This window comes from Parasteatoda tepidariorum, chromosome 1, assembly GCF_982258835.1.
Source record: "Parasteatoda tepidariorum strain Cologne lab strain chromosome 1, Ptep-v5.0, whole genome shotgun sequence".
Lineage (NCBI taxonomy): Eukaryota > Metazoa > Arthropoda > Arachnida > Araneae > Theridiidae > Parasteatoda > Parasteatoda tepidariorum.
In genome coordinates this window covers 128,521,868-128,538,814 of record NC_141755.1, presented here as the reverse complement: position 1 = coordinate 128,538,814, position 16,947 = coordinate 128,521,868, and the positions used below count along the sequence as shown (strand labels likewise).

The 16,947-nt window shown below is 25.7% G+C and overlaps 1 protein-coding gene and 1 long non-coding RNA gene across 4 annotated transcripts in view; one reads left to right on the top strand and one right to left on the bottom strand.

Annotated features, from left to right (window-relative positions):
• Window positions 1–16,947, top strand: part of LOC147816925 (neurabin-2-like) — a 59,278-nt gene that overhangs the window by 36,922 nt on the left and 5,409 nt on the right. The window contains exons 9-17 of one of the 3 annotated variants that reach the window (XM_087152606.1): window positions 1,659–1,791; window positions 3,150–3,264; window positions 4,443–4,538; window positions 6,556–6,682; window positions 9,566–9,776; window positions 10,299–10,395; window positions 10,717–10,835; window positions 12,749–13,008; window positions 14,377–14,432. In XM_087152606.1, the coding sequence (XP_087008732.1) occupies window positions 1,761–1,791; window positions 3,150–3,264; window positions 4,443–4,538; window positions 6,556–6,682; window positions 9,566–9,760 (564 nt within the window). In that variant the 5' untranslated portion in view covers window positions 1,659–1,760 and the 3' untranslated portion in view covers window positions 9,761–9,776; window positions 10,299–10,395; window positions 10,717–10,835; window positions 12,749–13,008; window positions 14,377–14,432. Of the gene's footprint in view, window positions 1–1,658; window positions 1,792–3,149; window positions 3,265–4,442; window positions 4,539–6,555; window positions 6,683–7,324; window positions 7,364–9,565; window positions 9,777–10,298; window positions 10,396–10,716; window positions 10,836–12,748; window positions 13,009–14,376; window positions 14,433–16,947 lie in introns of those variants that run through there. The other 2 variants (XM_087152607.1, XM_087152608.1) reach the window with 2 other exon arrangements.
• LOC147816926 (uncharacterized) lies at window positions 14,318–16,592 on the bottom strand. The gene is made up of 2 exons (XR_015429507.1): window positions 16,489–16,592; window positions 14,318–14,503 (listed from the first exon to the last, which is right to left on the bottom strand). It is a non-coding gene; the product is annotated as an uncharacterized LOC147816926 (long non-coding RNA).

The following is a 16,947-nucleotide window of genomic DNA, read 5'->3' as shown; positions in this document are numbered from 1 at the left end:
TAATGATATCATTCCTATTTTTGCTCTCACATAAATTTTTATTTATAATCAAACTTTTAGGGACCCGTAATCACTGTCTTAGCAAATTATTGATACAATATTTACATGCCCGGCTTGTAAAAAAAGGATATATGCCCAATCAGAATGCCTGAGATATGCCATGCTATGTAATTTTCAAGCCCTGGTACCTACCCATTTTTACTATAGTTATTGCTATGTGTAGTGAATATATATATTCATAAAATTTTCTTATTTAAAAATTCATCTTTGTTTGAGTCACAGATTAATTGGTTTTAATATAGCAAGAATAATATTGATAAAATAAATTTTAAAAAGAAACTATAAATTTTTTATGGAAAAAAGTTATATGGCAAAAGATAACTTACGATTAATTTCTAACTTATGAGTTTTATTTAAAAATTTCGGTGTAAAAATTGTCTAATCATTTTTCTAATGCTTTTTAAGTATTCTGAGTTCATTTAAATAGCTTAGATGTAAAGTTTGCTAATTACTGTTTAAATGAAACATGCGAAATGGAAGAAATGTTGTAATAAACCATATAACAAAGCATAACTAGAATTTCCTTTTAAAATTTGAAATATTATTCAAGGCTCCAAAAGTGCACTGTATTGTTCTGCATATTATACAACTAACTTTAAGCTGGTAATGGTATCTGTTATTAGTTGAAATACTTTAATATAATTGCATATCACGCCTTTAATTTAATATAGAATGGATTTTTTCAACCTTCTTTCAAACTAACTTAAGGTTTCTGATGTTTTCTATCCAATATATACATCATTTTTACCTTTCTAAAATAAAATTGGTTAGAATTAAGTTTTAATTCTGTCAGAACATGCTCATTTTCACATTATTGTCTGAATTAAATTGCTCATTTGTTAGATTAGGGATTCAGTTTGGAAAGCAATATAGAATTTGGTTTGTCTAGCTGAAAATTAATTATTATTTTGCACTTTTGACGAATATTTTTTAAAAAAATATAAGATTAACATGCTAAATAATAAATATAATGAATATAAAATTTTAATTAAAGCGAAACATTTAACACTTTGTTTTATAACTAGTTTTAAATTTCAATGAATCAATAAAAAAGTATGAAAGATTTATGGAATTGATCAAGATAGAGAACTGAGAAGTTATAAAATGGCATCCTCAAACACGATATCAAAAACTAAATAGTACCATGTTGATGTTCAACTTCTAATAATCATGTGTTTGCAACTAATAATGTTAAATGAAAAGTTATATTACAGGTACAGACGAGTTTTAATGCAATATTTTGTTCTGTTGCATTGTTGTAAGAGAACATTATTAGTGGGAATTAAAAGTCCTGTCAGTACAAAAAGGGTTAATTAATTATGGCTTGACCAGTTAACTTATGGACTTGGCCAATTAGCTGACTTTCCTTTTTTGAATAGTATCCATCTCCAAGTGTTGATTATTAAATGATATATAATGTTGTAAAATATTCAGTTAGGTTTTAGATTATGTGTAATGAATGTAGCAATTATCCACAGAAAAATTACATATTATACATTTTAAACTCCTAATAGACTTTTCTTGATGTCATAAACTATTGCCCTTAACATTGTATATTCCCATATCAGTTTTAATTTTAAAGGTATTGTTATTTCTAGGTTTATAGCACTCATTCTACGGAAGACTATGATAGACGGAATGAAGACGTTGATCCGATATCTGCATCTGCTGAATATGAGTTAGAGAAAAGAATTGAAAAAATGGATGTTTTTCCTGTTGATCTTATTGAAGGTAATTTTTCAATTAATGTCTTTTTGTGAAACAAATAGTTTTAAATGATAATTTTTTATTTTATAAATTTTTTATTTATTTTGTTAATGCAAAGTTTTTTAGTTTAAACTTAAATTGTAATCTTGTATTTGTCTTACTGTTTGATTGTCAGAGGGAAATGGAAATAAATGGTGTCTTTTAGAAACATCTCTAAGTTTTATTTAGCAATCAAATTTATTTTTATGTTTTTTACTCTACTTTTCTTATTAGTTATTAGGCAGATTTTAATTGGTTTTTTGCTTTTTTCCCATTTTAATACCACTTTGCAGTCTCCAAAGTCTACGTAAATTTTTTTTGACAATGATTCTAAAAAGACAGGGAAACATCTAGTTACCTTTCACTGTTGTGTGCAAAATTGGTCATTAAGATAACAGATCATTTCTAGAATTTTCACCTCTTGATAAAAGTTTAGCCAAATAATATATTCAAATTAGTAGTTAAACTTTGCGATAATAATAAGCACTAAAATTAGTGTTTATATTATTTTTTATCAGACTCTTGTACCGTAATTGTTATTTATTGCCCCAGTGATAATATTGTCTTCTACTTGCACCAGTTATGATTGCTTTATGTGCCACTAGGTATGAAGAAGGTAAGTAAACACTTTACACTAGCTGTAGTTAACGGTCAGTTGCTGAAAATGTGAATAAAAGCTCCTCTAAGTGAGTTGGAATTTGTCTTTGTTTACTTTACTGATTCGAAAGACAATACAATTTCTAGAAACTCTTAATTCTTCTAGAAGACATTTAAACATTAAATTGATAGTTTAAAAGTGTCATAATGAAGAAGATGTATAAAGATGATTTCTTATAGAAGTTTTGTTATATCTGTTTAGGGTTGTAAATATGAAATACCCTATATAAAAATCACTCTGTTAATTCAAGATATGGTTATCTATGCTTATAGCAGAAAAGTAGTATTACTTGAAATTCTAATTAGTTTAAATATTTTTATTCATATATAGTAAAAGGGTATTTATTTTAAAGTTTAGGTATGTTGTCCTTTTTCCTAAAATCAGATTCTTGCATTTCTTCTAATTATTATTTTAATCAGATTCTTGTCCTATTATAAAAGATTCTATTGCTCTTCGTTTATTGTTAATACTAATCAGTTTATTATTCAAACCAACCAGTTGCTAATCAGTTTATTATTTGAAAGTTACGCCCGTCGCATAACTTTAAAATAATATAAATACTGGTTCAACTTGTGCAGAGTGTTTATATCATTTATTTACTAAATTGTTTTGAATGTAGCTCTTTGTTTTGAAATGAAACTATTTCATTTGAAACTAAAATTTTGATTTTTTATTTTCATATTAGGTCCAGAAGGCTTAGGGTTAAGTATTATTGGAATGGGTGTTGGAGCTGATGCCGGAGTGGAAAAACTTGGTATATTTGTGAAAACAGTTACTCCAAATGCTGATAAAGATGGAAGGTACTTCTTTCCATAGAAATGTTCTTACAATAGTTTCTATTAAAAATACTTTGGTTTGAGCATGGAAATAAAGCACTTCATTTTGTTCAGTTACCCTAAGTTCACCTTGCAGCTCTAATTTCAGAATAAAATCTCAAAGATGTGAAAGGTTATGTCCTTGAAATAAGTTTTGCAAAGTGTATTAAAAATTTTCAGTCTTGCTGCAATATCTGTTAAAAAGAGATTTAGTTTTAAAAATATGAATTCTATTTTTCAAAAGAATATTTTAATGGAAGGCTCATATTTGTAAAGGGAGTTTAACCATAAAAATTTTGATAATTGTGTGTCAAATTTCTTCTTAAATGATGCTAAATAATGCCAGATCATTAAGTTGAAAGTGAGATTAAAAAATTGTTAATTTTCATGTTAGATAATCCAAATAGGTTTTTTTTTTATTCTTTATTGATAGTCCTTTAACAACATATATTTAAATAGACATTCCTGATTAACAGGGCCGGATTACCCATTAGGCCAGACTAGGCCCCCTTAAAAAAAATTTCTTTAAGAAAATCAATTTCAATTATACATTAGACGATAATTCTTTTACTTCTAATGTAGCGAAATAAAGTAAAATTTAATTTATTATTATTTATTTTAAATATGCTTTCTTAAATGATATATAAATACTTTTATATTTGAATAAATAAAAAATATACGAGAAGGTCCCCAAAACTTCAAATGGCCCCGCATGCTCCGGCCCTGAGCACAGTCAAGTTAAGCTGATGTAAAATATGATTTACTTGTTATTTTATATAGATTGTTTTGGCACTTTTTTTTCTATTTTATTAAGCATGTATTGTCAGTTTTAATTAGAAATGTGCTTCATTTAATGAAGCTATCAACTGGATACCAATTCACATAAGAATGTTTGATAACAACATAATGAAATTTCATATGAATTGATTTATGTGTTAATTACATGTGTCAGTCAAATTTAAAAAAATGTGGTTTCTGGAAAATCGCCCGAGATAATCAAAAGAGTTTTTGCCAATATCTTACTATAACTTTCTAATAAAATGTGTTTTGCATTTTAAAAAAATGCAGATGGAGAGTGTTACAATAAAATTACTTTTGAAGTTTAAAAATTCTAATTCATGTGTTCAGTTAAGTTTTTGTTTTTTCTTTTATATTTTGTGAAGAATCAGTCAGATTACAGAAGTTGATGGAAAATCCCTTGTTGGTGTAACTCAAGCTTATGCAGCCACTGTATTAAGAAATACTTCAGGACCAGTGAGGTACATTTTGTTTTGTGTTATTCAGTGGTTGATATTTTTTATTTATTTCTATTTCTATTGTTATTTTTTGACCTTAAAATATTTTCTCCAAAGTAAGGATATAAGGAATAGTAATTTGGCAGAAAGTATAAAGTAATCTAGTTTCATTTTTTGAAATTTTCCTTTTCCATTTGTCTTCTAGAATATAAATTTGCAAGCTCATAAATTTTAAAACTCAATAAATTTGTGTAAAAACTATTTCTGATTATGTAAAGTAAAAAGACTATTTTATATAATTTTTTAATCTTTCTTATTTCTAAAAGAACTGTCAAAAAAATTTTTTCCTAGAAATAATTTACTGAATATTTGGCCAAACACTCGGTCAGCCGAATATTCAGCAAACGGGCCGAATAAGTCGAATACCGAATAGTGGTCAAATATTCTTTACGTTCCTACTTCAAAGAAGGATTATACTCTTCTTACTAATCTAGAATTTAATTATCATGGACTGTGAATAGGCTCATGCCTAATCACTTGCTTTTAAAAATTTTGGGTCGACAGTTGACTTTCCTTGAGGAAAGCGGGGCTATTTTGGGTAAATTGATAAATTCTATATTTTAAGGCAAAATATAATAGAAAGCAAACTGGAGTTCAAATTTAATCGCGCCGTGGAGTGTCCTGTATCATTAGTCATCTGGTCTATGGCAAGTCCTGGCAATGGATTTTTCCCTATAAAAGATATAAAAAGCTCAAATCATGCATCATTTAATAAAATGTGCCAGTAAAATAAAAAACAGCGAAATTCAGTTTTAATATTTTGTTTAGTTATTGGTTAAAATTAGATTTCTAGAAAATTAGAAAGAATAAATAAAAGCCATTGATTAAAATAAAGAGGTGAAACGCAAGCAGAATTTTAAGTTGAAGCTTCCTTTTTCTGGAATAAAAACATTTCATATGAAGAATTCGAAGCAAAGATATTCTGATAAAAATATTAGAAAACAATTAAATTAAGTTATCCTATTTAATGAAAAACACATTGAATAAGCAATAGAATTAAATAAGGTTTTTTTTTTAAAAAAATGGTTTTCATTTTTAATAATTGAAAAAAAAACAAAGAAAAAAACAAAGCCTATTGCCTTTATTGAAGGTAAGCATTAATACTATTTTTAAAATAGTATTAATGCTTACCTTCATTAATATTCATAGTTTATATCCCTCACTGACGTTTTGCTTTTTCCTTCTACTCTTTAGTTTTCAATAACCTTTAAGTGTGCCTATTACAGCTGCATAAATGTTTAGCTGTCCTAAACACAGCACGAAAATTGTTTTTTTCTTCTTACTCTTACATATTAAATATTTACAGATGGTAAATAAAAAAAATTGGAATTTTTTGGTGTGGGGAGTGACCAGAAAAACATTTATTTTGATTCCTAAAAATTATCCAAAAATGGAAACTTTCTATAGACACTTCCAGGACGTATGGTGAGAATTATTTAACAAACTATAGCATCCAACAGCATTTAAAAAGATAGCTGAGTTATGTAGTCTCCTTATGCAACCCCAATAAATGATCTTTTATTTACCTAAACACTTTTCTTGTGTATTTAATTTATTTTGACATGTTTTCACATATCATTGATTTATTCTAGAAAAAAAGGCATTCTTGCAAGCTATTTTATTTCTTTCTGAAGTTATTGCTTGTTAGTTTGTCTTTTTTTAGTTCACTTATAGTCAAAACGTTTATTAAATATTAGTAAATACTGCTTTTGGATGTTTTATCAATTTCCTCAGGCTCTTTGTTAATGAATGAAAAATATTTGTGTATAAACTTATCTATAATTATTTAGTGAAAGGTTTAAATAAGAGCAATTGCAATATTAAAATTCTATTGTTATATTCCAAGAAAAAAAAAGAGATAATTACTTTTAAAATTTATAGTTTAACCTTTTATCCTTTTTGCCTCTTTTTATTAAAAATTATTGCAATTGATGTCTCTTTTTAATTTTATTTAGTTTAAATTTCCCTTTATCTTTTGCAGATTTGTTATTGGACGTGAAAAAGATGGAGTTCAAAGTGAAATTACACAGTTAATTCCTCAATCTCTGGTAGCTGACCGTGAAAGAGAAACTGAACGGCCCAGTAGTGACTTTGCTTTTGATAATAGAGTGAGTATAGTTTTTAGTTTCACTGCGCAATTTATTATTCAGAATTTAATATACATTTATTGATTTTAGTGAGGAGTTATTTTTGTTTCTTCAATTTTTAATAATCGCAAGTCTTTAATTTAATGTTACTGCCTCGATTTTTAAAATTTTTTTTCTTCTAAAAAACAGTGCTTTATTTCAATGAAAAAAAAAGTTTTGTGTTTATATTTATATTTAGTTAAATATAAAGAAAAATTATCAACAAGATAAAATGTAGTATGCAAGGTAAAATGCACATGTAGCAATTATTTTGACGCTCAACTTTCATTTCCCCCTTTATGTTAGTTTTATCATATTTTACTGAAAATTCTTCATTATTCTAAATCTTAATTAAAAGAAGGAAAAAAAGTCTGTTCTTGTCTTATTTTGATAGAAAGAAACATATCTTTTCTAATTATGAAATTGATATATTTTTTATCATGTTCAATTAATATACTTTTTTTATTGTATACAAATTTATATATTGATCTTGTACATTTAATTTTTTAAAAATTCTTATTTTAATTTTATACTCACTCTTTCATATCTCATTTTACATGAATTTTATAATGTATGTTCTCTGAATGACATATTAGAATAATATTGTATAAATTTTGTTTTCAGTTTATCAATGCTATTTCCTCATATTTCATTTGATATCAGGTAGACTGCATTTCTTTTCTTTAAGCAATTTTTTTTTATCTCCTTGTCTGTTGTTATCTAGGTTTCCCATTTTCGGCTAATGATTTTTTTTCAAGTTTAAAATACTTCCTATTTAATTCACAAGCTCGAATTAGATGAAAGAGGTAGTACTAAATAACATTATTTTACTTAATTTTCAAGGTGATTGGGAATCCCACTGAAAATCATTTTAAAGATACTTTTTAGTATTCATTGAATGAAACAATTTAATTCTCTCTGATATTTTTCATAGATATATATGATTTAACTCTTGTCTTAACGATGAAATGGAAAAAAAGGATATTCTATGTGAATTTGTGCCTGCTTTGGTGACTTAAGTTTAAAGAGGCACAAAAAAAAAAGAAGAAGAAAGAAGCAGAAACAATTTTACTGCAGTTAATTAACAAATTTATTCAATGGACAAAATATATTTAATTAAAACTTAAACAAAAAAATTAAGTTAGTTGGAATATTTATAAAAAGAAAAACAGATTTTAGAGAGAAATTAAAAGATTTGAGAAAAACTAAACATCCCATTCTGACTGTATCATTCCGTGAACTGAAGAGTTCATGGGGTGGCTCAAACAGTTTCGGTTAAAGTTACGCTCGTTACAAATTAATTTTATTATTTTATACAGAATACTTATTTTCAGTTTATATTCATATTTTATCTAACTATTTACAATTTTGTCTTATTTAACCTTTATATAACTATTAGCTACTTATGACAAACCCATCATCACATTTATTTTTTAGACTATATAAGTTTAGTACTTATAAGAAGTTTAGACTTTATAAGTTTAGTACTAAAACTTGGTAAATTTAGTGAGTTCAGTGCTTTATATTCTAAATTTAGTAATTCATTTAGTACTCTCTTTATTGTATTATTAAGAAAAACAAAATGGCCCATTAAATATATTGATTTTATAAAAAAAAATTTGTATGCAAAATAAATTTTTCATGTTTTGTTTAAAATGGATTTTGTTAAAAAATAGTATTATCTACTCACTAGTGCTTATTAGCTACTTTGTTAAAAAAATAGTATTAGTTATGTAACTACCTATTTGCTACTTATAGAACTTATGAGGAACCCCTCATCGTACTTATTTTTCAGACTGTATAAGTTTAATTCTTATAAGTTAGACTTTATAAGTTTAGTATTAAAACTTGGTAAGTTCCGTAAGTTCAGTGCTTTAGAATGTAATTTTAGTTATTCATGTAGTACTCTCTTTATTGTGTAGTTAGGAAAAACAAAATATCGCTCCTTAAATGCATTGGTTTTTTTTTATGTGCGAAATAAAATTTTTACGTTCATTCCAAAACTGACTTTGCTAAAAAATAGTTTCTGTCTTTATAATTTAATATCAGTTATATTATTTTACCAAACTGATTCAGTACTTTTTAGGCCCATTTTGCTAGTGTGATTACATAAAATGAACTGAAAAAAGCAAATGAAAAGGTAAGATTGAACTACATAAACTGCATTACAAAAAGGCAAATCTATTGGATGTATTTTTCAACACATTTGAGTTACAAATCTACATTTTTGTTTCTGATTATCAAAGTTCTATTCAAGATTGGTAAAAATTTAACCAGACAAAAAAAAACTATTTAAAAAAAATGCTACAGTTACATTTTTAAGTTAAAATTATATTTTACATCTAGTAATTATTTCTTTGCTAATTAACTACTGTATAATACAATTTTCAGGTTTGTCAGTTTTATGCTTTTGCGATATATTTTTCTTGCTATAGTAACAATGTTGGTCACATGGCTAGGTTTTTAAGTGCTGGGTAACTCAAGCAAATTTGTTAGTTGCTTAAATCTTTGTTAACGAACACTCATATTGAAAGGTGATTATATGATACGTGACTTATAGGTTTGTAGTGATTTGGGGTTTTAAAGAAAATCTGAGAATTTTGAGTAATAAAAATTTCAAGAGTATTTTTTAGTCTTTTGGAGAACTATGTTTTAGAAATGAACTAACACATAAATAAATAAAAATGATATTGTATTATCTGAAAGTTTTCATTGTTTTGAATTAAATTGCTGTTCATCACTTTTAAGTAATTTTTTCATTTGTTTTCTTGCAATGAATTTCGCTATGATCTGAGAAACTTCTAGGGTATTCCTTGCCATTAAAGTTTCTGAAATTTAATATTCTTAAATACTTTTTTGTTAAAGCTACAAGCAATGGAGCACATGGAGTGTGACTACAGAAAATGGTTAGACATGGCTCAATGTCAAGTTGAAGAACTAAGTCTTAGTTTACAGAATGTTGAACAAGAGCTGTTGCAAAGCAAAAGTGACTTAGATGCATTACAATGCTTCACAATTCAACACTTGAAAAGAAATACAGCAGAGCCAAGAAATTTATAAAAGAGTTTCAAAAAAGGTAAAGTTTACAGAATTTTTTAAAATTATATTTTTTTTAAATTTTTTATTTATATTTGTTAATTTTTTTTATGATTAAACATATAGCATTCACTATTAACATTTATAAAAATATACTTTTTATGCTAAATTCAATAAAGGTTTTTCTTTTCTTTTTTAAAGAAATTTGTGACCATCTTGTTAAATATCCATTTTAGCTGTGTTTTTTTATGGATTTTTTTAAAATAAGTAATGGCTTAGCTTTTTTTAATTAAATTCTAATTTTGACTATAGTTTTTATTAATGTATTAATTATTTTACTATTTTATGTAGAGTGAATTATTTAGTTCTGATAATTTTTTCAGAAAGAATTGGTAAAAAAACATTATTTTTTTCCTTGCATTTAGTGCTTAGGTCTTAGAATGAAAATAGTTTTCCTCTTTATTTTGAAATGTTGTTAAGGTCTCTCAGAAAATAAAAGTCTATTTTAAAGGCATTATTAATAATTTTGATACACGACAGTGCTTATTAATTATTTTTACAGAGAAAAAGAGCTTATTCAGTGGCAAGAGTATCATGTTCAACAACTGCAAGAGAAAGATCAAGAATATAATGCTTTGGTAAAAGCTCTAAAGGACAGGGTATGATTTGCATTGCTTACAACTATAATCAATAATATATACATTTTTATAATGACACTTAATTCAATTTAAAATTATTTACTTATTTATCACGTAGATAGCTTATTTTACTTTTAAAATATTTAAAGTGATAAATTAGTTGTATTTTATTGTTATAAAGCTTACCTTAGTTATTTACTTCTGTCGTGCTAGAATTTTGATTTATTATAATTTTTTATGGAATAAGATCTTACTGCTTTGTTTTTGTATTTAGATATTAAAAAATCTTTTTTTTAATAAATTTGTAGTTAAATTTTAAAAGAAATTTAAAATATTTTTCAGGTAATATTGCTTGAACAGACTCTTGTGGTGACTCTTTCCAACTGGTCTCCCTTATAATACACCTTTAAAGCCGATCACTCCACAATCTAGAAATCTTGTCAGCCCACCTAAATTTTTAAGTAAATTTTTTAGTTTTCTCTTTTCACTTTGTAATTAATCTTTCATTCCTCGTGCTGCTGTATTTTTCTCCCCACCATAGTATTTTCACTGTAGTGCAAGTAATATGATCTTGTAGTATTGCGTAATTATAAAGCTATGATAGGAATTTTGACATCAAAAGATATTTTTAATGTATAGTAAAAGTCTGTTCTATCAACAATTCAGAAAAGTTGCTGAAATCCTTGTTATAACCAAATACATATATTTAATGTTAAAATAGCAATTAAAATGAATTAGGCATATTAACCTCTTTTTTTTGTTTTGAACAATGTAGATTTAAAATATGTATCTAGAGTAGACTGTTTTTGCATATAGATTGTATTCTGAATGACATTGCTTTGCATTTTGGAAAGGGCAGGAATGTATAACACAGGATTGTTTGAACAACAGAATCTAAATTTTAGTAACATAATTGTACCTTTTGAAAACTGCCTCAAGTTTTTGAAAAGTGAAAATAAAATGAAATACACTAACAGTTTTAATGTTAGTGATATAAGTAAATGTTGATTTTAATAGTAAGATGGCAAGAAGAGAAAAAAGGTGCATTATAGATATGTGATAAAAGAAGTAACTTTCTTTTCTAGTGCATGGTTGCCTTATGAAAATAAGGGGTTAAGATTGTAAAAAAGAAGTTTTTCACTTTTCTCTATCAATACTGGAAATAATTAAGTTTTCTTCTATTTAAACTTTTTGGTATTATATTTCTCGTTTAAACATAAAAATAGATTTCCCTAAAAAAATTTGTCATGGGAGGGCTAGTAATTTTTAATTTCTTAAAAACTTTCCAATTTTTCTATTTTTAATATTATAATTTTGACAATGACTTGAAAATTTGTCTTAATAGTAGACTTCGTTTAATGTGTTTTTCTTGTTATATTAAACTTTTATTTAATTTTAATAGATTATATTTTACATCAAAATAGGGAAAAATTATGCAAGGCAACCCAATTATCCTGTGGAAAATTTAATAAAATGTTCAAATGAATTAGAATTGTAGTCTCTAGTATATTTAATGATTATTCTAAAGCACTTATTATATGTATTATTTTGAGGTTATTTGCTCATCACAGTTAGACATTTTTAGTTAGAAAAGACTAATTTTTTCCCTTTGATTTTGAAATAATTCAATGATAACTATAGCATGACATGTTCTTCAAAAAATAAAATATTGTCCATTTTTTATTAATTTTTTATTTTTGCAACCAATTTTATTCTATTTTTATTACTGGAAATAGTGAGAAATTTTTTTTGCATTTTTTAAAATAATTTTTTGTAATAAAATTTTTGAAATTAATGTACTTAGCTAATGTTTTATAATGTTTTTTAGAATGTTATAGTTCTGTTAGAATGTTATAGCCAAAAGTTCAGCTCTGTTATGATTCACTCTGTAATATAGTTGCAGTTATATAACAATGTGTTTCTTTTGATGTAGGAGGTTAAATTTTGAATTCTAAAAATTATTATTTAAGAAAAAAAAAGCATTAAATAACTTATTTCAGTATACTAGTTTAGAATAACGAACTATTATGAATCATATTGAAAATAAGGCATAATTGAGAATCTTACAAGAATTATTCTATGGTAATTGAAATTATACTTAATCAGAATAGAGGTACAATATATTATATATTAACTTTTCTGTAATTAGTGTGAAATAAATGTTGCAACTGCCTTTTAATACTAACAAGAAGAGATGCAGTCTGAGGTAGGCTAAATAATACCGCCGTATTTAGCAAACTATTTAAACGTTATTGAAAAAAATATCCAGTTTAAAGAAACAATACTTTATATGTATATTTTTCTTGTGAATGATTTTAATAATTACTAAAATGAAATTTACATCTGATTTCAAAAGGATTGATTATTTTTTTAGAAGTTCAGTGCTTTGATCTGTCTGATAGTGAAACATCAGATAGTGAATTGCAGTCCCCATTTAGTCCGGATGATGAGTATTGTGATAAACGTGCCACATTAGAAAGGCGACCAGATTGTGAAATTTTATTTGATACAGCGGTTCCTCACACTAAGCTACTTGATACAAGTGCAGCTAAAGCAAAGGCTGAATTGGCAAACAAAGGCAGTTTAGCTAACAGACAGTCCCCGTCTATTAAGAATCAATCATTGTCCGATTCTGTAAGTTATGTCTGTAATCAGTATTTTAAATAATTTTGTGTTTGAAATATATTTCATTATTCATAATTGTTCATACTTAATTTATCAAATTTCTATTTTTCTGGAGGATACTTTGCTCATTTTTTGTATAGTGTGCCAAAATAAGAAAAAAAACCGGCTACACTGAATAACTTTTGATCTAATGATCAGATCTTCGCGTTCTGTGACTCTATCTTAGTGGTTCACGGGATGATTTCAAATATACTATTATTTAGTGAAGATGATATTTTCAGTTACGAAATCAGGCACAAAAATGTATTTCCTCTGAATAAACCTATCTTTTTTTCTCGCAGATTTAGTATTCTGCCACCCTCCCAAATAAAAGGGGTAGCCGCATTCTGGGAAATGAGGTCCTAATAGTTTGGTCAGGAGAGTGATTCAAAGTCTTGATCCCCTACTGTTCATTTTATTTATTGCGTATTTAGCCATATCTCGAGAAATTAAATTGAAAGATTTTTACACACAATTATAAAATTAATTTAACTAAAGATAATCCATGCAAAAAATAAATTTAATAAATATTTATTATTTTTTAATATTTTATTTAAAAGTAGTCAAAAAAATTTTGAAGTGTAAGGTTTAAAATTTTTTACATCATTTTAAAATATCTGATTTTACATGGCAAACAACAAAATTTGAGCACAATCGTTTCAATAATTCCTGAGATTTCACTCAATTTTGTATTTTGCCAACTAAAATTAGATACTTTATAATGGTGTAAAAAATTTTATACATTACAATTCAATTTTTTTTTACTATTATTAAGTAAAATAGTGAAAAATATTGCATGGGATTATCTTTAGATGAACAGATTTTATAATTGTATCCAAAAATGTTTCAATACCTTTAAAAAATTCTCGTGATATGGCGGAATATGCAAAAAGTTAAATTTACATTAAAGGGTCAAAAGTTTGGACCGCTGTTCTGACTAAACTATTAGGACCATATTTTCCAGAGTGCGGCTACCCCTGTATTTTTGGGGTTAGAAATCCAAATTTGTTTTAAAAGAAAGCATATTTATTCAAAGAAAGTAAGTTTTTGTGTCTGATTTTGCAACATAAAAATATCGTCTGCACTAAATAATTATCATATTTGAAGTCACCCCCTAGAACCAATAAGATTAAGTCCCAGAATGTGAAGTCATTTAGTTGAAGCTATTCACGGTGGTCTGTTTTCTTTTGTTTTCGTGCACTGCACATTAAGTATATCTTGTTAAACTTCTGTAACATGATCCATCTTAGAGTTCACATTACTTTATATTTGCTTTAAATTATTCTTTAATATTTTTTAAAATAATTATTTTTACATTTTATGATTTATTTTTTCCAGTCGCCTGATAGAAATTCTGTCTATGATATCTTCATCAATCCTTAAGAAAGTTTCCAGTAAGTAAAAGTTTTGCTTCATATATTAAACTTTAGATTCACACAAAAAGCACACTTAAAGGCAGCACATGCTGAAAAAAATAAAAATTAATTAAAGGAATGAAAACTAGTACAACCTTCTTGTGGTGTACAATAATAAACTTATTCTAATAGTAGTAGTACTTAGATTTTTTTGTATATCATAAAACAAGTAAACTATAGCATATTTAAACAAATAACAATTCCTGTAGTCTTCTGAATTCAAATTTAGTTAATAATATTTATAATTTTAATAACATTATATTTCTATAATAATTATTATAATTAACATTTAATAATTATTTCAAGCAACATGAAAAATTATTTCAAGCCACACATGTATCAGAAAAGTACCATAAATTTTTTTTTTGTATAAATATTTTAAAAAAAAGTAACTTTTATAAATTTAATGTTTGAGTAATTATTTTGCATTTTCACATCTTTTTGCATTTATTTATTTAATATTTTCAGATAAGGCATTTCTCATTAATTTTGATCTTGAGATTCCTGAAAAAATTTTTTTAAAAAGTTTAAATTACTATTTTTGCATTAAATCCACTATTTTTAATTCATTCCTAGAATATTAAAATCATTAGTTTTATTCCATATTCTTTGATAAAAATAATTAACAAGCTAGTAATTTCTTATAATTGTCACATTTTTCAACAAAATAACAATATCATACGCATAATTGGATTTTACTTGATTAAAAACTTCACTTCAAAAGTATACAAATTGGGGATAATATTCGACATTTTTAAGTGCTCAAAAAAAGGTGTCAATTTTCAGGACTTGTCAGTTATTCATATCTTTTATTTCTGAAGCGAATGATGTTTTTAATCAAGCAATATCTTACCGCTTCAGTTTCTTGGGATTATTATTTAATATAATTGGATTGCGTGAAACGGAATCAATGTATGATAATATAACAACTTATAAACACACGATTTGGTTATATTAATTTATGATTTACCACATTCATTACTTATTTTATTTAGGAGATTATTAAAAAATCTACTGTAACTTATATTTTACCTTTAATTTTTAAGCTACTTTGATCTATTTTTTAATAATTTAAGTTTGTATGGCCGACAGTTTATGTTTACGAATATAATTTTGCCAGTTTATTATTGAGAATATATCGTATTTATGTAATTAAATTAACTCTACACTTTTATGTGACAAATTAGAAAGTTTTTTTTTTATATCGAAGTCAACTTAATCATTAGTTGTAATGCTACCTGTTGCTTTTGAGGAACAAGCCTTGTAAAAAATATTTTGTGACATTTTATATGATTTATAAAAAGCATTTTAATATTGTATGGAAATTTCTAAAACCTGGTTACAAATCATCTTTTTTTTACTGAAAACTGTTAAAAGTAAATTCTAACCTATTCTTAGGATTTGAGTATTTTCAAAATTTGAATCCCCCCCCCACATAATATACTTAACCACTAAACTACCTCTACACTTAATAAAAAAAGATATTGAATTTTTAAGGATTTATTCATTACATAAATTACTGCGGATTTATGAAATTTTGCCCATATTATTTAATGATTAAGTTAAAACCATTCCCAGTGAAATATTTTCAATTGAAAAATTGAAAAATTTTCAATGGATTGAATTATATTAGGAAATGCTAGTTGTTTGCACACATATCTTTGTATTTTTATTTATTATTTGAAATTTATAAATTTAAATCTATGACTTTAGAAAAAGTTTTTTAACACATTAAATGTTATTCAAAGTTTTTGTTGTAAAACTATTACTTTCTTATTTTGAAATATTTAAGAATATTTTTTTGTACTTACTCTTTATTTAAATTTTCTTAAATTCTTTTTTATTGTTTTTTTTTATTATAATTAGTTGAAAATTGAGTTTTTAAATTGTGCTAGAATAAAACAATTTTTTTAAATGTTATATTTATACTTTCTCACAAGTAATTTGAAACTAAAATATATTGTTAAATGGATGAAGTTTTAACTACTTGAAAATATCACAAATAATATGCCACTAACAGGCATACTGTACTTACTCGGTGTTAGACACAGAATGAAAGAAACACTGAGATGCAGCAGAAAATCTCAAACATGTTATAACAAGAAACAAAGGAGTGGATTAGCAGGGTAGAGAAAGCAAGTTTGCACAAGATAATCAAACAAAAGTAGGTTGAAAAGAAGCAGGTGTGGCAGGGGTATAGTGTCATCAACCACACCTTTCAGCCTGTATTTTAAAGCTGTAGTTTTTTATTATGGTTTTAATATAGTTATTAATTATTGTATGTCTGTTAATGTGACATTCTCTTTTCTCAATATCTAACCTTCCCTTGGATAGTGTCAAAATATTTTTCATGAAATATTTTTATGAAAGAAAAAAAGTTCAAGCATTAGTGGTGAAAAGTGTTCATGAGGCCACTGTTATGTTCCTTATCTTTATTTAACTAAAAAGTATTTCTAGTAATATTTTGTTCATTTAAAAGTCAGACCTTATTATC